The sequence below is a fragment of the Podarcis melisellensis genome, assembly GCF_964234715.1.
Source record: "Podarcis melisellensis genome assembly, chromosome: Z".
Taxonomy (NCBI): domain Eukaryota; kingdom Metazoa; phylum Chordata; class Lepidosauria; order Squamata; family Lacertidae; genus Podarcis; species Podarcis melisellensis.
Window position 1 is genome coordinate 15,490,887 of NC_138547.1, and position 21,653 is coordinate 15,512,539.

At 44.7% G+C, this 21,653-nt stretch overlaps 1 protein-coding gene and 3 long non-coding RNA genes across 11 annotated transcripts in view; 2 read left to right on the plus strand and 2 right to left on the minus strand.

The window, feature by feature from the left end:
- Positions 1-16,558, plus strand: LOC309361614. Of its 2 annotated transcripts, none has more exons than XR_014164561.1 (5): positions 1-621; positions 734-845; positions 15,692-15,826; positions 15,922-16,121; positions 16,237-16,558. It is a non-coding gene; the product is annotated as an uncharacterized lncRNA (long non-coding RNA). The 2 variants fall into 2 exon arrangements; XR_014164562.1 differs by having other exon boundaries at positions 15,695-15,826.
- Positions 5,656-7,075, minus strand: LOC309361615. Its single transcript, XR_014164563.1, has 3 exons — positions 6,886-7,075; positions 5,894-6,840; positions 5,656-5,829 (listed from the first exon to the last, which is right to left on the minus strand). It is a non-coding gene; the product is annotated as an uncharacterized lncRNA (long non-coding RNA).
- LOC309361617 lies at positions 7,080-12,321 on the plus strand. Its single transcript, XR_014164564.1, has 3 exons — positions 7,080-7,429; positions 10,702-10,792; positions 12,198-12,321. It is a non-coding gene; the product is annotated as an uncharacterized lncRNA (long non-coding RNA).
- The window catches only part of PRDM12 (PR/SET domain 12), a 26,783-nt gene continuing 13,227 nt past the window's right edge, over positions 8,098-21,653 (minus strand). For 3 of the 7 annotated variants that reach the window (XM_081896674.1, XM_081896673.1, XM_081896675.1), the window contains 5 exons: positions 18,232-18,422; positions 15,874-16,029; positions 13,058-13,169; positions 11,609-11,671; positions 8,098-10,250 (listed from right to left, as the gene is read on the minus strand). In XM_081896674.1, coding sequence (XP_081752800.1) covers positions 9,868-10,250; positions 11,609-11,671; positions 13,058-13,169; positions 15,874-16,029; positions 18,232-18,422 — 905 coding nt within the window. In that variant the 3' untranslated portion in view covers positions 8,098-9,867. The remainder of the gene's footprint in view (positions 10,251-11,608; positions 11,672-13,057; positions 13,170-15,873; positions 16,030-18,231; positions 18,423-21,653) is intronic. The other 4 variants (XR_014164559.1, XR_014164560.1, XM_081896677.1 and 1 more) reach the window with 4 other exon arrangements.

The window sequence follows — 21,653 nt, forward strand, 5'->3', positions numbered from 1 at the left end:
ACACCACACTAGGCAGGAACCTAGTTGGGTCCCCCAGGAAGTAGGCAGTTTGAGGGCTGCACACTCACACACAAAATTTGGGAGAAGTTAAAAGCAGTTGGTAGTGGGCATGAATAAGATGGCAGAGGCGGCACCAGTTGTTCCATCTCCCAACCTCAGCCCCAATCTCATTTTCTTCTGAGGTGATTATCATCCAGACAATCTACCTCCTGTGCCTCTTGCATACCCTCCAACATTTCCCCACTGAAAATAGGGATGTCCTAACTAAGCACAAACAGGACATTGTGGGATCAAATCAGAAACCAGGATGGCTTCTGAAAATCCAGGACTGTCCCTGGAAAGTAGGAGCATTTGGAGGGTCTTGCTTCCCCATTCTGAAGGAGGAGCCAGAGTGGTCCAGCTTTAGTGGGGAGGCTGTTGTCAAGGCAACCATGACTCACCCAGCCCAGCCTATGTGACATCACTCATTGCTGGTTTCAAAGGCACCAACTGCAACTGATCAGCAGTTGGCAGTGAGAAGCAGAGTGAAAGAGTTAGCAGTGAGTTTGAAGCCCTGGCCCCTAAGGCAATGATCAGGTCCATTGCTGCGGTCCTCCTCTGCCTCATCCGGACTTCCCAGAGGTGAGCTGGGCAGAGGGAGGGGCTGGTCCAAGGTCACCCTTTGAGCGTGGTGGCGGAGGGATGTCTTGAACCCAGGGCTCCAGTTTCTCAACTTCTCCCCATTCTCTCCTAGCTTCAAGAGGCTGTGAGAGTTGCTGCAAGAGGAACAAGGTCTACCCCATGGTCTCCAAGAAAGATCCTTATGGGTCGCCAGGAGGTGGAAACAGGCAAGTCTGGGAGTCCAGGTGAGCAATTGATCTTTTTTAAAAAAATATCTTTATTGCATTTTTAAAAATTACAGAGAAAGCATGGATTAAACATTACATCCAGATATTCAAGAAGAAAAAATACAAAAAGGGGGGGGGAATAAAAAACAGAAAAAAATTAATCAAGTACACAAAATTGTTCAAAGGGTACAAACAGTAATTTAACTATTCTATACGCCAGGTTCTCAGAAACAAATACATTTGTTATCCTTCTTTCTTTCTTTACACTCATTTTCTTTCTGTTTCAGAAAACTAGTTTTAAACCCTGCTATATTAGTTGACGTCCCTCTATTTCTTTGCAGCTTCAATACTTAAGTGACAAATATTCTGTATTCATTTATTAAAATCGGTTTTTTTCCATTATATCTGTGAGATTAATCTAAGCACAACCAAGTATTGTTTTTGAAACCATACTTTGTCAGGTAGTTTTTGAAGCAATCCCATTCCTTTTTTACCTTGTCGACTGAGTGATCTCTTATGAGTTCTGTCATTTTGGCTAGTTTGAGGTACTCTCACAACTTTAATTGCCACTCGTCTTTTGTTGGTATTAACTCACTTTTCCAGTATTTTGCTATTAGCATCCTAGCTGCTGTTGTCGCATAAAGAAACACTTTTATTTTCATTTGGAATGATTATCGTTAGAATGCCTAATAGGAAAGCTTCCGGTTTCTTTAAAAAAGTGTGTTTTAGCATTCTTTTTAGTTCCTCATAGATTATGTCCCAATTTTTTTTTTCTGGGACATGTCCACCACATGTGAAATAAGGTTCCTTCATTTTATTTACATCTCCAACACATATTGCTGTTATTTTTCTTTATTTTTGCTGATTTGGATGGGGTCAGGTACCACCTGTAAATCATTTTCATAAGGTTTTTTTTTATCAGCACGCTGTGAATTTCAAGTATTTTTTCCATAAGGCACCCTGGTCAAGGGTGCATATCGATTTAGTGGGGCCTTTTCACGGGCACACTTTTATGGTGGTAGTGTATGCATATTCTAAATGGTTGGAGGTGGTTTTAATGTCCTCAACCACCTCAGAAGCTGTTATCCCAGTGCTGCAGAGGCTTTTTGCCACACATGGGTTGCCAGACGTTCTCGTATCGGACAATGGAGCCCAATTCACGTCGGGCACGTTTGAGCACTACCTCCTTGGCCGGGGCATCTGCCACGCTCTGACAGCCCGTTTCATCCAGCCAGCAACAGTCAGGCAGAGAGAATGGTTCACTCGGCTAAAGAAGCGTTGGCACGTATGGCACAGGAGGACTGGCATGAATGGGTAGCCTAGTACGTGTTTGTACAACACATCATACTGTGCACAACAACAGGCCGGAGCCCAGCCGATGGGCAGCCGCCTGCGATCTCCTCTCGACCGACTGCACCCAGATTTCACAGTGACAGATTCCCCAGGCTGTGCTAGCACGCCAAGTGTCTTCATTCCGGAAGAGAAAGTATTTGCCCAGAACTATGCGGGGGAGGTTCTCTGGGTGCCGGTTGTGGTGGTTGGGGTTACAGGGCCGAAGTCATATCAGGTGGGTTTGGACTGTGGATGGATATGGCGCCAGAACATTGACCAACTGCACCCCCAGGCTGGGGATTGGGATGGGGGGACAGTGCCTCCGGCAGTCCGGGCAGTACCGCTGAAGTTCAAACAAGTGAGGCTGGGGAGGAAACTCCAGCGTACAGCCCGTCTGTACCAGAAACCTTGCCGGAGTGCAGAGCCTCCGCCGCAGAAGCCGACATAGAAGCCTCCGACCGAGCCATACACCTGCGTCCCGGGGGGGGGGGGACGTGCCATTGGGCCCTAGCAGCTTGGCTGCCTCTCCAGGGATACCTCGGCGTTCTACCTAGACCCATATACGTGCAGCCAACCTGAAAGATTACGCAGTATGAAGTACCTGTAATTCTAATCAAATCCGTGGCTAGCGTATATGGTATATGGTTGTAACACCTCATCTAGGTGGGGAGGGGTGTTATGTATTAAGATTAGTTGCAGTTCTCACTCAGGGCCACCAGAAGGATTGAAAAAACTGTCGCTCCTGTGAATCCAACAGAGCTGTGTCCTTCATCCATCTTTTCCACTATTCAACAGTTTTAATCCAATAATAAGCTGTATGTTTTTGATAATATATTTTTATTATTTAATAATAGTTCTTTTCACCCTTTTCAGTGACGGCTCCAGCCTGGTGGAATGCTCTGTCCCACGAGACTAGGGCCCTGCAGGACTTGATTTCCTTCGACAGGGCCTGTAAGACAGAGCTATTCTGCCTGGCCTTCAATTTGAATTAGCCTGATCCTCTATTCCCTTTTCCCTTACCTCTTGAAACCCTTGAAGAAACCCTTTCTGGGACCCCACATTTAAATTCTTCCCTGGTCTCCTTGCTGGCCCTAGTAGGACTAACTTGGCCAGTTAGCCCTGGTGATCATTTGATGTCTTTTGACTGGGTCCCCCCCCCCCATGACCTCTGAGTTTTTGAATTTATTGACATTGATGCTGCATTTTATGTTGTATTCTATGCTGTTTTATGCTGTTTTTAAGTCATATTTTAATCAATGCTTTATATTTCTTGTTAGCCACCCTGAGCCCGGTTTTTAAACTGAGAAGGGCGGGGTATAAATAAAATTTTATTTATTTATTTATTTATTTATTTATTTATTTATTTATTATTATCCTCCAATATCTTTGTGTCAAATCCATTAATTTTTTTGTCAGATTTAAAAATTTTGTTTACCTGGTAATATTGTAGTAAGTTCACACATGCCTGCTTAAGTTCTTCGTATTTTTTAATTTTAAATTGGTTGTTTTTTTCTTCTAATATTTCCTTGTATGTTAGCCAGTTGATAACCATGTTTTTCTTTTTCACTGCTGTTGCCTCTACCGGTGACAACCACCAAGGGGTTTTGGGTTCCAGTAATTTTTTATTTCTTTTTTTTTTTAATAAAATTTTTATTGGGTTTTTAACTTTTTTAACAGACAGACAAACATATAAAAACAAAACAAAACATGCATGATTTCATAGCCTTACTTTCATTACCTTCTTTCATTGACTTCCCCGCACCCTCCCTCCCACATTCCAATTTCATAAGTTATCTCAGCAAGTTATTTCCTCTCATCCCTTAAATATTTCTTATCTTTTCTTAATATTTGTCTCCTTTACTTAACCCAGTTTAACCTATCCAATTTTGCACAATAAATCATTTCCCTAAGGGCGGCCTAGGTTTTCTCCCATGAATTCCTCCCTTCCCATATTACACCAAAAATCATATTATAGCAATTCTAAAATCTCAGATATTAACTATTCTACTCTCCCCTCCCCCCCTGCCCCGGTTTCTGTCCCTTCCCAAACCGATGTCCCAATAGATTGGCTGCTTTAGCCCGGGTTTCTTATGTCAGAGGCTCTTAAGCCCCAGTTAGTCTTTCTCCACCATTTTTGTTGATAGTCCATTTTGTTGGCCCTCTCTTCTTGGGGAGGTTTTGTCATCAGCCCCTCATGTTTTTCTCCTTCTGAGTCAATCAATATCAGTTTCTGTTCGGGACCACTCATTCTCCCATGCTCCAGCCAAATGAAGAAGTCCCTATCATATTTGTTTGCTCTTATATAGTCCCATATTCCAGTTATTCCAGGGACTTCTTCTTTTCTCTTTCCCTCCTTTTGCAGATTTGTGGTCCCCTTGTCATTTTCTTTGTTTCCTTTGTTCCCAGAGGTTGTCGGCTTTTGATTGGTTTTTTCCATCAGAGATTCCTCTCCTTCTTCCTCTTCCTTTTCCCCCAATTTCAAAGTTATCTCATCCTCTGCAGCTGCAGAGTTTTTTTCCATCAACTTTGTATCATTAGCAGAGTTGCTCAGTTCCAAACCGAAAGTCTCCAATTGTTTACTCATTGTGGTACTTTGCTTTTGTAAAGTTCCCACGAGAAAAAACATCCTTTCAATCTCTGCCCATAGTTTCTCTTCTGCAGCCATTGCAATATCTTTAATTCCCTCCAGGGGGATTTCCATCATAGTCCTATTCCAACAATTCGTTACTGTTGTTTCCAGCCACTTTGTTATTCCCAATCACTTTGTTTCTAATAGTTCAATTTTAATGTAGCTCTTTTAATCCAAAGAAATACTGGCAACACAGTTCCGCTTTACCGCTCGTTTGACAGCTCTTTTGACAGCTGTCAAACTCTTGATTCTTTTTCCTCGAGCTCATATACAGGGCACTCCCGGGTCCAGGGGGGGGGATTGCCAAGAAAAAGAAAATTTTCCGAGATTCTACTCTTTTCCACTCCAGCGCGATAACTTTATAATCCAATTCATGAGAGCTATTTATTTAAGCACCAAAGTCTTTTCCGCCTTAGTGCTCCTCTCCTTACTTTAAATCTTTCTGTGGGGGGGGGGGAGTGCGGACTTCCTTTTAACACCCCCCCGATCGTACTCAATTTTAGGTATAAAACTTTTAGTGCCGAAATTTCCTTCTACTCACGGGTTCTTTGTTTCAGTCCGAATTTCAGGAAAAAAGATAGCGCTCTCCGGTCATGGCTCGCGGCTCCGCTCCGCCAAGGCAGCGATCGACTCTCAGCACCACACCACTCTCCGGTCCACTCCGTAGCCTTTAAAAAGGCTCTTCGCGGGTCAGGGAGGGCGCTTAAGGTGCCCACCGAGTCACCATGTCCGCAGGCTTCCGCGCCTGCGGTTTCTAAGGGTCCCCGTGTCGCCGGCACGGCAAGACCCGTCCTTAGCGGAGCCGATTCCCTCCGGTGCTCGGAGGGAATCCGCCATTACCCGTTCGCGCTATCCCGGAAGTCCAGTAATTTTTTATTTCTTTCCCATACAGTAAATAGAGATTTCCTTCTTATGTGATTGAGGAATCATCTATGAATTTTAACTTTATTATATTCCAGATCACTGTGCCAGCCGAACCTATTGTCTCAGACTTTGATGTCTAATATATTTGCATTTTAAAAAACCATCCACTCTTTAAGCCTTCAGGTGAGCAATTGTTCTGTTGCTGAGAGGAAGACGATTGCGAGATCTGTAAGACTCTGACGATAATGGAGTCCGGAGGAGACTGACCTCTGATTTGAGGAGACTTGGAGGAAGGCAGAGTTGGTTAGTTTGTATTTTACTTTATTTCTGACGTTTCCCCCTTTGTTTCACCTGCAGAGTTGCCAGCCCAGGGCCCACTGTTGGAGCTCCACTCTTTGAGGAGGTTCACGGTGGAGCCCCTTGGGAAGATGATCTTCATGTGGCCGGGCGAATTTGGGAAGGGTACCTCAGCCTCTAGCATCTTTGGCATTTAAAACCGAGCTCTGGGAGGCAGTGGGGGGGCAGTCCTTGGATAGGACATGCCAACATGTCCCCCAAGGGCACCCTGGGGGCTGGAGAGTCCGCTTCTGGCGTCCATAGGTTCACCTCTCACCCCCACCGAAATCAGGCTTGAAATAAACATCTTTTGGTAGCCAACAGAATAGGGGCAGTTTGGGTTTCTTTCCCTTTCCCTTCCACCCAGATGGAGTCATCATAAAGACCTTGAGACATGGGGGAGGGAGATCTTGTCAAGTTAAGTCCGGCCACGAAGAGTGACAACCATGTGTTTTAGCCAGGATTTTGGTTGGGGGGGCCTTTCATTTTGGGAGCAGAACCTCAGTTTGCTATGTATTTTTATTGATTTTTATTGATGGGGGGCAGCTTCCCCTCCCTGCACCCCCCCCAGGGGCATTAGACTTCCCAGGCAAGTTCAGATACAAGAATAAGATTGGAGAAAGCTCTTCTCTTTCGGCTCACACCAGGGACCTCTCCCTGCAAATGGCACGTGGTTGCTATTTGACATCACAATGAATTTATTTTGTACACATAGGGGTGCCTCCCCACCATGCCAGGATCCTGAGACCCACAGGCATATCTGGCAGGATGGCGCCAAACAAAGGGTCCTGGACCAAAGTATTTTCTGAGATCTTTTTGATAACCGGGCCAACATTTCACCCTTGTCTAGCTCTTTTCAATGTGTATGTTTGGATCAAGACCTTAATAACAAGGAACTGATTTTGTATCTGTTGACACTGGCTGAGACCACAACTGCCAAATTTTGGAAGACCTCAGCAGAGCAGATTCCTCACTCCTTCCCAAAGATGAGACTGTCAAGGCCCTGCGGAGATTGGGTTTGGCAACTGGCGTCCCTGGGACCAAACTGCCCTCCTGAGACAAATCAGCTTGTCTAAGCCACAAACATTTCTTGGATTCTCCCTCCTCCCTCCCCCTCCCAAGCCCAACTGCCTTTAACTGTCACACACACACTGTCCCAACTGTCTTCTGCCTGTCACACTCCATCCTCAGCCAATCAGCACGCAGCACACCCCAAGGTTCCATCCTCCTCTCACAGTCCACCCACTGCTCTCACTTTACCTTATATCCCACAAATGTTTCTCTACACAACATTTTACTACATGTCCCTTAATATACAAACACCACACACACAAAAACACACACAACCCTGAACGATTTGTGTCTGGCGGCACCTCTTTCCTTGGAAGTTTTTAAACCAAGGATGTATGGCCATTCTATGAGAATGAGGGGGGTGTTAATGGTAAGTTCTGGCATCTCTTTTTCTATAAGAATAGCACTATTTAAGCTATAGTTAAGTTATAGTGAAGCAAGGCAGTGGGGAGGTCAGTGTAGTGCAAACTCACCATCAGGAGTGCCAGATAGGTTGCACCAATGTATTTGCACCACATTGCCATCTCGCCCGCTACTCTTATTTCCAGTAAGCAACTGCAACTCGTGTATAAATGCTTTGGACAAAGGAACAAATCTGTACAATGCTCCTGTAAAGTACGCCGGTATTAATTACCTGCCGTTATTCATGCAGGGAAGCGGTTTTAATTTGGTCCTTCGAATCACACCAATTCTAAAAAAATTAAATAATGTTAACTCTGAAGTATCTACATATCTTCCATCGCCAGTAATTTGTGGTGGGTTGTTTTTATTATTATTATTATTATTATTATTTATAATACAAGAGAGAATGAGAGAGGTACAAAGATGTATATACAACTGTATACATAATACAATCAAATTATATATAATATCAAATAGCGTTTTACACAGATTTATATTTACAATGTTAAAGTGACCAGCATTTCATGGAAGTCGAACACCATTTGTGAGACAACTCTATATATCATCTCCTTACAATAGGAATAGATATCATCATCAATAGGTACTATTACAAAAAATGTATATTTTACAAAAACAGAACAGAAACAAATGCCTCCTTTATTGGATGCAGAGTTTACAAACAATCTTGATTGCCATGGAGAGAGAAAGAGGACTGAGATGGAGAGAGGTTCGGTCAGAGTAGACAATACTGATGGACAAATAGTTTGATTTGTTCTAAAGTTATGTTCCTACTTCACAGTCCATCTGTGATGGGAGCAGTTAGCCTGGGATTATAGTGGTGCTGAAACTCTTGTCAATAGCTGATCCATAAGAATTTCACCAGAGGTCAAAGAGAGTATGAAGCTTTTCAGTGGAGATAACAATTCACATCTACGGCAGAAAGCAACAGGGGTCAACCGGAATTCAGAGCTGGAGGTGTGAAGAGTCCAAGAGCCCAGAACCCTGTCCAGTTTGGCTGGATCATCCACCAACCATGAAGTCCCCCATCCCAACCAACTACCTGTTAAGAACTCCAGAGCTCAATTCAGAAACCTGGGATTGAATTCTACCACAGGGGACGATAATGGAGTGCAGGTGCCTGTGAGTGTGTGGGCAGGTATTGTCGGATCCAGAAGAGAAGTGGGATCACTTGATAACTACCACCAAACCTCTAGAATAGCCATGTGTGGTATGTGGTGGCCTCGGGATACTTCTGGACTCCATCTCCCATCAGCCTCTGCAGCAAGGATGGCAGGGCTACTAGCCCAAGATGTGGTGACACCTGAAGCTGACTCCAAAATGGCACCCCTCCCTGCCAAGGAAGAAGGAGGGAGGGAAGATCTACTTCAGGAACAAGGGGGGGGGGATATTGATATTGGGATCTGCTTAAAATTCCTGACACCCGCAAAGTTGTGAGCTTTCTTTAGGAAGACCCCAAAATTGTTGAGCCTTTTTCAGGAAACCTAACCCAATAATAGTGATTTTAAGCTTTTTGAGCTGTTTCCGCTGATTTTTCCATTGTGTTGCCCTACACCCTGGTTTTCTCTGACATTTTAACGATTTGGCAAAATTCCCCCCCGACGCCATTTTTACACTTGCAAACCAGGACATGCCAGGAATTTTCCTGACGTATGGCAAGTCTAGATCTGCTGCTCTGATGGATCCTGCTGCCATAGGAAGAGATCTCACCTTGCCTAGCTCTGGAGGATGACCAACGGTTAAGGATAATGGAGTCCAGCAACATGTCGTTCGCTATTCCTGCTTTAAACTTAAGAATGATGTGAAGAAGTGCTTATTCCTCTACCATTTACTTTTCTCTCCATTTTTGCCATGGCTTCATCTTACACTCAGCCTCTTATCTCGTCCCCAGAAATATATCTAACTTGGATGCCTGAGTCAATGGGCAAAATAGGGAGGACCATACAGGCCTCACATCATGAACAAGAAACCAAGATGGTGGAAATCACCCAAGGAACTTGGATGGAAATATTGAAATACTAAAATAAAAAATTAAGAGAGTCCCCCACCTAGTTCTCACACTTAGGAATAACGAGACTGTGCCAGAGCAGAATCCCCTCATCATTCCCGACCAGACCATAAGGTCCATTAATCCCTCCCCAGTGCTCTGTTTCTGACAGTGGGCAGCCAAAGGCTGCTGGGAATCTTGAAAGCAGGGCCCAGAGGCCCCGCCCTGCCCCCCTTCTCTTGTTCAGACGGTAGACGTGTGCCTGAAGATGGAAGTTCCATTTGCCAAGCCGCTGCTGGATGGGTCCACCACAAAAATCCCCCTGCCCCTTTCCCCTGCGCGCTCACCAATGGCTTGGTGCCCACCAGTTCACGGCAGTGCCAGGGGGCTTCCTCCCGACCTCACAGCACCATGGTGGGGATGTGGTGAGCAAGGGAGGTGGGGTGCGGCACAGGCAGGGCCGGCGAATGCGACTGCAGGGAGCCGTTGGGGGGCCGGTGCCTGGCACTCTTCTGGTGGGCCCGCAGGCCAGCCAGCTGGGAATAGGCACTTTGGCAGACCTGGCACTTGTAAGGGCGCTCGCCGGTGTGGAGCCGGACGTGGTTGCGGAGGGTGGAGGACTGGCTGAAGCGGCGGTTGCAGAAGCGGCAGACAAAGGGCTTGTCCAGGGTGTGGATGCGCATGTGGGAGCGCAAGTTGCTGCGGGAGTTGAATCCACGGTGGCAGATGACACAGCGCATGCGGCCGGTGGAACTGGCACCTGCTTCAGCTGCATGGAAGTCCTCTGCAGGGGCAATGGACAAGAGGGAGAAGTTTAGGTTATTTCCAGTAACAAACCCCACTCCCAAACAAAACATCATTTTATACACTTAGGCTTCATCTGTAACTATATATTTAAAATAGTTTCATACCGCTTTTTAAACACTTCCCCAAAAGAATCCTGGGAGCTGTAGTTTGTTCAGGGCGCTGTTATTTCCCTCCCAGAGCTACAGTTCCCAGAGGAATTGTTTAAACCAGGCATAGGCAAACTCGGCCCTCCAGATGTTTTGAGACTACAATTCACATCACATTTGAGACTACAATTCACCACTGGTCCTGTTAGCTAGGGATGATGGGAGTTGTAGTCCCAAAACATCTGGAGGGCCGAGTTTGCCTATGCCTGGTTTAAACCACTGTGATAGCTGCAGCTCTGTGAGGGGAGTAGATATTATTTCATTCGGGTTGTGACTTTCTAGATAAAATCTGGTGAATAAGAATGCCTTTTCAGGGGATGAAAAGGTTTTACAGTGCAGTCCTACATGTTATGTACTCAGAAGGCTGGTGAGAGTGAACAATTAATTTTAATTATTATTATTACAAGTTACACACCACTTGACTGTAAAAAAAAAAATCCCCAAAATTGTTTACATAAAGAATAAAATAATGAAATAATCAGTAAAAAAAATAGTTAAAATCAATTATTTAAAACTTTTTAAAAAACCATAAATAAGCTAAAAGCCACTTCTTTGTGTCTGGGTAGGCTTCCCTAAACACAAATGGTTTTAACAGGTGCTGAAAAGAATACAGTGAAAGCACCTGCTTGTTCTCACTAAGCAGGGAGTTCCAAAGTGTGGGTGCTGCCACACTAAAAGCTCTGATTTCTTACAAATCTGGAATGAGTATTATGCGGCTCCTGTAACAGGGCCTGTTCTGCAGATTGAAGCAGTTGAGTGGGCCTACTTGTGACCTTGCAGGTAAGCTGGGTGCAAGCTGCTAAGGGCTTTACATACTAATAGTAACACCTTGAACTTGGCCTGGTAGCAAATCAGCAACCAGTGATCTCTGAGTGCAAGTTTTATATGCTGATATGGCCTTATTGCACCAATTGCAACTTCTGGGACAAGTGTGAGGGATGGCCCACTTAGAGCGCATTGCATTAATCCACTCCTGAAATAATGAGATATTGAGCCCCTGATTTTAATAAAAAAATATATAATCCTATAGGGCCTGATCCATCCCCACAAAGGAGCCCTCTTCCCTCACCCTGCCTGGCCTCAGTAGCTCATGTGCAGTGCAGGGGCTGCCATTTTGCACACGGGAGGTCACTGTCACCCTCCGGTTCACCCCCTCCAGCCATCCCTCATCTCCCAAGGAGCACCCTACCTTGGAAGTTACTCATGCCCGGAGCAGGTGAGCCCACAGATGGGGACGGATCAAGCCCATATTCTATATGTATGTCATTAATGAAATAAACAATGCAATTAATATTTATCATGGAGGGTCGTGCAGCAACATCAGTACCACTCTATATACAACAGGAACGAAAACTTTAAAAAGACACAGCCCGAATGAAATAATATCTTTTAAAAATTCATTGCATGCCCTCAGATGCCCAAAATTAGAAACCACTTCTCTGCTTTCCCCTGTATAAATACTTCTCCTTGAGAGCTTCAAAGACCTACTGTGGGCACAATTATGCCCTGGATTTTTATTGGAAGACTCTATCAGTGCAGACCTGTTTGAGATCTGGATCTCACAACTCTGGAACTTAATGCTGATGGATAAACTGGCAACCCATATGTGCGAGAGTCGAACAGGCAAGAAACCTGGTATAGTTTTATTACATATGCAACGTTAATGGGACATGGTTACAGGCCTCCAAGGACATATGGCAATTTGCAGAGTGATATCTTTGTTTATAAATTGAAAGTTGAATGTAATTAACTAGATATTTGGTGCTTCTGTGCAGGAGGCAGGAATTGCTGCATATTGATTGTCGCTTCTTGTATAAATAAGTGAAAATAAGAAAATATTTTGAGGGGGGATTGCATTCCAGCAAGCCCCAGCAAAGTAAGATAAAAGCATTAAAAATGGCAGCGGCCCAGTTGATGCATTCGTTTGAAACACAGCAGCAAGATTAAACGTTAAGAGCTTTGTCAATTTTTTTTAAAGGCTTCCCCTGAAAAGATACAAAGTGGCGGGCCTCCATCAGGAGATTACCCCCCCCCCCATACACACAAGTTGTGATGCTGCAACTGACGAACAACAAGAATTAAAGTGCATGTCTGCATTGCAGGATAAAAATGGTTACACCTTTCTTTCCCCCCAGGGATACCTAAAACATTTACAACAGATGGTATTAAAAATATGTGGCACTCAGCATCAGCTGGGAAAAGAATAACTCATAAATAGCATGTCAAAATGCTCAAAGGACCCTGAAAAATTCTGTGTGGTTTGGTGCATCTTATGTTCATTAGACACGTGAGACTCCCTTTCCTCTGTACAGCGTGGAATTTGACTTTCCTGGTGGTCTTAAGTACTTTACCAACCTATTATTAAGTCTCTTCTCAGATATACTGCACTGCTTTTTGTATTTGTTTTGTATTGATTTCTTCAAATTACTTTTTTAAAAAAGAGAGAGAGAGAGAGAGAGAGAGAGAGAGAGAGAGAGAGAGAGAGAGAGAGAGAGAGAGAGAGAGAGAAACAGGAGGGACTGATTCCCACTTCCTCCCCATTCCACCCCGCAAATCCCTCAAACTGGCAGAGGGAAATCTTAAGAAAGGCAAGTTTTATACAATGCCAACCCTGAGCAGAATTCAACCATCTCCTCACCGTGCTTACTCTTCTTCTGCTCTTCCTCAAGTCCCAGCACTCCAGGGATCCCCAGGAAGGTATTGTGGGAGTTCCCATACCAAACGAGCAATTCTTGATCCGGAGGAATCATCTATAGAGAGAGAAGAGGGGGAACGGCTTTAAATGAGGCTTAGAAAAATTTATGGAGGAAGAGGAGGCTCTCCATGGCTACTAGCCATGATGGCTAGATTGTGCCTCCATGGCTCGAGGCAGCAATGCTTCTGTGTGCCAGTAGCTGGAAACCACAGGAGGGGGGAGAGCTTTTGTTCTCAGGTCCTGTTTGCCGGTGCGTCTGGTCAGCTATTGCGAGGATTGTGCTGATACCCTTCTAACCATTATTCTATATTATGATATGTCCAAAGTGTCAGTCCCTGTGCTTAAGGGCTGCAATGTTTAACCAATTAGATTAGGAGTGGGGAACACTTTTCAGCCCAAGGGCTGCATTCTATTTTGGGTGACCTTCCAAGGGCCACATGACAGTGGTAGGTGGGTCCAGAGGGAAAAGTGAATGGAGCAATGCATGTAAAAATGCCCCTTTGTTTTGTTGGCTAGTTTCTCTGTCCTCCATCCAGGAAACCAGAAGAGGCATTATCAGACCTCAAATTCCCTCAAGCAAGGCCATTGAGGGATATGGCCCTTATAAGAAGAGCTCAAGGGCGTGAAAGTGAGACCTGGAGGGCTATTTCCCCACCCTTGAATTAGATTAATCAGTTGGAGAAAAAAGGATAATCTAAGACATGCCATAATCGTTCCTGCAGGAGATATTTATTTCTTATTTATATGTTTAATCTTTTGGTTGCTCCTAGAAGAAGAGGATAGCCTTTTTGAAATAGAAAAGGAGCTAGCCTCTTCTGCCAGGCAAACAGCAGCAGTTTAATATATATATATAAACCGTAGATGGAAAGCATCATTTTAAAACAGGCATCCTCTCCACTCTGAAATATCCATCACATACAAGAGGTTATCTGAAATCAGGTGACCAGAGAGGGGGCCTCCTTAGCACTGCCTCCCCACCTTTCTGGGAACAGCCTCCTCACCGAGGCTTGCCAAGTGCTAACTGTAATATCAATTTTGGTGCCAAACAAAAGAGAAAATAAAGAAACATTTCCCAGGCTTGGATGAAAAGGTTACACCAGCCTTTTGCAGAGAAAGGTGGTGCAATTTCTCTGCAAAAACACCCTCACATTCCACTACATCACACAGAGAGCAGTTATTTTCTTTTACGAAAGCTAAGTAGCAAAATGGCAAAAGGCATCAGAGAGATCTTCTGCAGGAGAAAAGAACCTCCCCCTTCCCCAAAAATAAACCTACAAGTGTTGCTAAAATCTTAACTATCATTTTCACATTAGGAGACAAAACCCCAGACATGAAAGATGGCGCGTAATAACTGTTCTTAGCACTTGGGTGTGAGTAGGCTGTGTTTGCATCTGTGTGTGTGTGTGTTGCATTTCAGAATATGCTGCAGGGGTAGATGCTCAGTGTGTGTGGTCTTCAGGTTCCAGCATTTCCCCACATTTGAAAAGCTTCACTTGTCCACTAAAGTGAAACAGATAGATCACCTAAAGCCAGCAGTAGAGTGACCCCCAGCCCTCCAGATGTTGTTGGACTCTAGCTCTCCTCAGCCTTGACTGTTCGGCTTCAGTGGTTGGTGGACAACGTAGCTTGGCTACATCAGGAAGGCAAAAAGCTCCCCACCCCCTAAACTAAAGTCCTCAGTTGCAATCTCTGATGGACACATGCACAGATGAGAAAGAAGTGGGCAGTTGTGGCTGCCACCCATTGGAACTGGTATGGTGTAAGGCAGGAAGCGCAACGATAGGTGGCGCCAGAGCCAATGAGGGGCAGAGCTGATGGATTCCAGTTTTCTCCCCATCTTCCTCCTCCCTGCGGAGTTCTACAAAGGCAATTCTGACACTCAGGAGGAAGAAGCTGGTAGCCAGTTCCGTTCCATGGACTAAATTTAAGAAAGAAGGGAGGTAAGGGCTGGCTGAGGGCAGACTGAAGTTGATGGGGCACCTCCCTGTTTGCGCTAACGGTCCATTCTCCTATAGAAATTATGCAGAGATGTTCTCAGCTGCACCTTATATAAGAGGCAAAGCTAAAAAGTGGATAGCCTCTTAACATGGGTGTAGCCAGGGGGGCAGGGGGTAGCTCCCCCCACCAATCAAGTAAATAAATAAAAATACTTAGCTAACTGACCAATCAAAGGCAGCAGAAAAACTTGTACAGGGAAAAGCATATTGTGTCAAACACCTAAAAGTCCACAACAAAATAGAATTTCCAATAAGAATTCCAAAGAGCCGCCCCCTCTGGCTTCTGAGATTTCAAAGAAGAGCCTGCTGGATCAGGACAGTGGCCTAACCACTCCAGTATCCTGTTCTCACAGTAGCCAAGCAGATGCTTTTGGGAAACCTGCAAATAGGATCCAAGCCCAAGATCACTCTCCTTTTTTGTTTTCCAGCAACTGAAATTCAGAAGCATTACGCCTCTGGTTGTGGAGACAGAGCATAGCCATCGTGGCTAGTAGCCATGAATAGCTCTACATGCCACAAATGTGCCCAATCCCCTTCTAAAGTCATCCTAGTTTAATGACAAAGTGCCTTTGGATTTCAGCAGCAGAACAAGTATACCAGTAAATTGCTTTCCCTTGGCACTACATTGGATTCAGTCCTATGTTTCTACATTGAACTCCCCAGCACCAGAAGAAGAATAAAAAGTCTGAAGAAGCATCAGCAACTTAGGTTGAAGGCAAGTATTTTTGCTCTCACCCATTCCTTTGTCCATAACACCCTTACCTCAATGGCCTTGTAAAAGATGCTGTTCCCAATTTGGACCACCTCCAGGTTCTGCTCCTGCTCATTTCTGGCACACTTGATGTATGTCATCCAGCTGCGATGGTCCTCTTGGCTGGCGTCAATGAAATAACGGACAGTTCCATCTTCATTGAAGACCTGGAAAGAAGGGCAAGAGGGTTTCAGTCCATGAATCACACCCACCTACCGCATCTGAATAGATGCATCCACGTTATCCCACCCCAGAAAAGGTATCATCAGTGTGTTGGAAAAGTTGTAGAAAATTATCAGGAGCATCAAGGCTTAAAAAAAAAAAAGGGCTTTTAAATCTTTCTGCAACCTACAAAAAACTTACTTTTCTCACAGTGGTCAGCCAGATGTTCCAACAGAAAGCCTACAAAACAGAACCCGAGTGCAACAGCAACCCTCTCTTCCTGTGGCTTCCAGCTAATGAAGGCATTACTGCCTCTGGCCATGAATGCAGAGCATTTAGCCACTGTGGCTGGTAGCCATGGATAGCCTTGTTCCATAGTTGAACCAAGAGCTGCATGAAGAAGTCCTTTCTTTGATCTGTCCTGAATCCTCCAACATTCAGCTTCACTGGATGCCCATGTGTTCTAGCATCACGAGAGAGGAAGGAAAGCTTTTCTCTATCCACTTTGTCCATGCCAGGCATAAATTTATACACGTCTATTATGGCAACCTAGTCTGCTTGTGTGACAGAGCCATCCATTCCACCGCCTCCTTCTGACTCATTCTTTCCCACAGGCATTCCCTGCGTTCCTAATAGCTGCATTAGTTCGTAATCATAGAGTCTTCTGAGAAGGCCCATAAATGGATGCTGAAGGCAACAATGCCTCTGGAAGTTTGCCCACCCCCGCAAGTGATATTCTCAGGTACAATGTCTCTAAATACCTCAAGGACTGCCTCTCCCCATATGAACCGCTCTAGACCCTGCAAGCTTCACCTGAAGCCATTCTTTGTTGCCTCATCTACAAGAGGCCTTGGGGGTGGAAACACAAGAATGTATATTTTCAGCGGTGGAAGGCTCTCCCCAGGGAAGCTCCCCTGGCACATTTTGTGTCAGGCAAAAACATCCCTCTTTTCCCAGGCCTTTGGCTAATTAAATGTTCTATGGCCTTTTAAAGGGGGGGGGGTGTTATTGTTTTTGTCTGTTACTATCTCACGTATTTTTGTGTTTTTGTATTGTAAACTGCCCTATGATACTCGGATGAAAGGTGGTATAAAAAAACTAATTAATAAAATAATAAATGGGTAGGTTTTATTTAGTTAGCCCTGCTCATAACCATTGATATACTTCTAATCCTCTTTTCAAGCAATCTAAGATGGCAGTTCTCAAACATACACACTGCAGACCACTCAGAAATCACTCAGAGTGGGGATCATAGAACTGGAGAGTTGGAAGGGACCCTGAGGTTCATCTAGTCCAGGGGTCAGCAAACTTTTTCAGCAGGGGGCTCGTCCACTGTCCCTCAGACCTTGTGGGGGGCCAGACTATATTTTTGGGGGAAATGAATGAATTTCTATGCCCCAAAATTACCCAGATGCATTTTAAATAAAAGGACACATTCTACTCATGTAAAAACACTCTAATTCCCGGACCCTCCACAGGCTGGATTTAGAAGGCGATTGGGCCGGATCCGGCCCCTGGGCCTTAGTTTCCCTACCCATGATCTAGTCCAACCCCCTGCAATGCAGGATGTCTCTCAGCAGACTTCTGAATAAACTTTTATTTGTTCTGGAAATCAAAGCACATATCACTCACACTTGAAGCATTGTGATCTTGCCATTCTAATATGACAGGTAAGCCTGTTTTTATACGCTGGACTAGCATCAATTTGTGGAAATTGTGGGCTGTAGACTAGTCCATTGTTAAGAGTGTTTGCTGCTCCAAATGGCCTCAATCTCTGTCATCAGGAATGGGAGGATAAAAGGAAATACAAGGCCAAGTATACATATTATGGGCTGTTCCGCAACCCTAAGTAAAGGGACGTAGCTCAGAGCTGGAGCATCCACTTTGCATGCAGAATGTCCATGGTTCAGTCCCTGGCATCCCTTCTTTTCCCTTCCTAATGGGGGAATGCCTATTGAAAAAAGAGGCATTCTTCCATCTCTTGCATCCCATCTCTTTGTTCAGGGATAGAAGACCTGTGGCCTTTCAGATGTTGTTGGACTTCAACTCCCATCATTCCTGGACCATTGACCATGCTGGCTGCAGGGGTTCATGGGAGTTGGAGTCCTACAATATCTGGAGAGCTATGGCTTCCCCACCCTGTTCCAAGAAGAGCCACCCTCCTCTCTCATGTGGACACACACATGCACACATCCTTGCTTCTTTACCTCCCACATCAGATTGTTGTTTTTGCAAAGGTCCACGTGCTCTGGGGAGATGATTCGGCCAGTGAAAGGTCCCATCTCTGTGCCCGCTTTGATCCAGGTCTTAGAAAAGATGCCCAGTCCTTCTCCAGGGATGGAACTCTGGGCAATAATGACCTCTGAAGGCAGCACCAAGCTGGATAACTTCTGGACCTCTGGGCATCAGAGAGAAAGAGAAAAGGGAGAGAAAGAAGTTAAGCTACACCAGTGGTTCCCAAACTTTTTGGGGGGGGCCCAAATTGCTCCCCACCCTACACTATAAAAAGCATTATTCACAATAGCAGTTTGCACAACCCACTAAGGAAGCTAACAACACAATAAAATTCAGAACAGCAATAATTAGTTGCAAATTTATTCAAAATCCAGTTGAAACAATTCAGTGGAATGGTGTGTAAGGAAGTCCACAAATTTCTGATTTCCCCCATGATGACTACTGTACTTCAATTGTTGTTTTTTGGAAATATCAAATAATTTAATGATTTTCTCCTTTTTTATTGGTGCCCCTGCTTCACTAGAGCTCTAAACAAGCACAAATCCCTGTGTTGCAAAATGTAACAATCTACAAAAATGGAAACGCAACACGCAACGTGCTTAGGCTGCCCTTTGGGTAACCCAGCATTCGGAGCAAGCAGGAACAGAGCAATGGGAATTGCCTCATCTTTGGATCAAAGCAGCCCAGTATCCCATTTCCGCCAGTGGCCAGCAGATGTCTCTGAGCCCTTATTAAGCAGGTTGCAAAGGCAAGTCTGTCATCTCTGAACATCTCGGCTATACTGCCTCTGTAAATTGAGGGTATGGTTAGCTAGCAAAGCTGAGAGATTTGTCATGAATTTTCAACAATCCTCAGTTCTTGCTCCTGGTTAAAAAATCCACTAACATCAGTGGGTCCCCCCCATACCTTTTCTCAAACCCAGCTGTCCCCAATTTGCAATATGGGAATAACAACAGAACTACCATAACAGAGTTGTCATCCAGAGTCCCAAAAACAACACCTGTTTTTGTACATTGGGCATTTGAAAGGCGGGGGGGGGGGGGGGCTCAAAATCATGATTTGAGGTTCTGCTACTGCCACTGTTTGCATCAGCCACTTAAGGCAGACACCCCACTTTGCCTAATGATAGGACCAGCCATTCAGTGTCGTGTCATTATCATGCAATGGGTTGCTTGTATCTTCCAAAGTATAAGAGCCCGGCTGCTGGATCAGGCCAAGATCCAGAGGCGAAACTAGGCTTTATTTCACACACAGGCGGAGAGCCTCAATGGTGCCCCTCTGAATGCTTCACACCACCCCCACCCCCTGTAGCTACAGCTCTGCAAAGGCCCATCTAGTCCAGCATCCTGTTCTCACAGGGGCTGAGCAGATGCTCATTGTGGGAAGCCCACAAGCAGGACCTGAGTTCAAGAGCACTGTCCCGTCCTGTGGTTTCCAGCAACCAGCATTCAAAAGCATTGCTGCCTCCGATAGGGGTGGAAGAGCATAGCTATCAGGTTTAACAGCAATTGCCTTCCCATTCACAATTCTCCCTGTCCAGAGGATGCAAGGGGGAAAAACACAGAACACTTGGGATGGGTCAGGAAAAGAGCCCGGGAAAAATGGATCCCACATCTCACTGTCTCCATAGTGGGAGGAAGGCAACAGGCACGTGTACCAGTAATATGAGCTGCTGACAGTGAAACCGAGAGCTCTCTCCCAGTTCATTGCCACTTTGCTTCCATTGTCATCTCTTCGAAGAGATGCTTTTTTAAAGGTGAGGTGGGTTAAAAAGAGGCGCTCACCTCTCTGGTGCAGGCAGAAATCTAGCAAATTGCATAATTGTGCTGGTGGTACCCAAGCTGGAAACGCAACCCGATCTAGGGGCTGATTTAGGTGAGAGTGTTTGGTGCTAAAGTAGACTGGTGCTGTGTGCACACATTACTGGCTTAAAATGCACTGAGACCATTCTTTTTCACAATTTGGATTGAATCTGGGATTTTTTAGAGGGTGATGCATCAAAATGCAGCATTTCCTAAGAAAGGACAGGATAGATATGGATGGGGGTTAATGTCATGTGTGTACCCAGTGCTTTTTTTCTGGGGGGACGCAGGGGTATGCATACCCCTAAACATTTTGTGAATCTAAGTTTGGCCTCATTGAGGGGCAGTATTTCAATATGAGTAGGAAAATGAGAGTACCCCTAAACATATTTTTTTAAGAAAAAAAGCACTGTGTATACCACTTCCCAAACAAGTGAAGGGAGTGCTCTAGATGCAGAGTAAGATAAAGAGTATATACAGCCAGAGTCCCTGGAGAATACCAGGGGGTTATGGCCTCATTACTATTTTGCATTAAGGGCCATAGGAGCAGACTGGAAGAATAATTATGCATTTTTCATTCCAGTTCATAAATGCATATGACACTTGATTGTAAAGAAGAACAAAGCAGTTTATAAAATTATGAAATGATCAGGTTTTTTAAAAAGCAGTTCAAAGCAACTATTTGAAACCTTTAAAATTAATTAAAATCAAGGAGAAGCTAAAAACCAGATTGAAAGACACATTATATGTCTCTCTGGGGAGGCTTGCCTAAATAAAAATATTTTTAGCAGGCGCTGAAAATAGATTACAGCAAAAATGGCTGCCTGAGTTCAATGGGCAGGGAGTTCCAAAGTTATGGGTGCCGCAATAGAAGAAGTAGGATTGAGGTACACTGGGTCCCAAATGAAAGACCAGTGTAAAACCCAATCCATTCTTGATTTGTTGGTTTATAAAAAGATTTCTAGACAGGATTTTAGTTCTTAAAGGGGTCACAAGACACGTAATGATGGTGCACATTCATACAAAGGGAACACCCCTGAAGGAATTGTGAACAGATGCCCCTTTGCCTACACAGAAGAATGTTGGGAACTCTAGTTTTCCCCTCACAGAACTACAGTTCCCATCACAGTTCCCTTCAGAAGCTACATTTTCTGGTAGTATTATTATTATTATTATTAGTGTGCTTTGCATGTACAGTGTGTACACAGCCTAACCCAAAGTATATAAATACCTCTGGGAGAATTCACTCATTGCCCCATCCATATGCATAATGCATCACAGAACTGGGTGCACTGACTCATGCTCAAAACCCCACCACCACCATTATTCTCAAACCTTTCCTCTGTCATCTCCTTCTCTGTCTAAATTTAGAAGCACCCTGTGGCAGAGACTAGTCCAGGTTACATTATTATGGAAGTATCACTCCACTTGGATTAAACAGGCCATGCCCACCATGTATATTTAAAGCCTATTTAATGCACCTTTATATCATGTGGCTTCTCCCACCCACCCAGTATCCTGGGAGCTGCAGTTTGTGGAGGGTTCTGGTTAAACTACAGTTCCCATGTTTCTTTGGGGGAGCCACGTGCTTG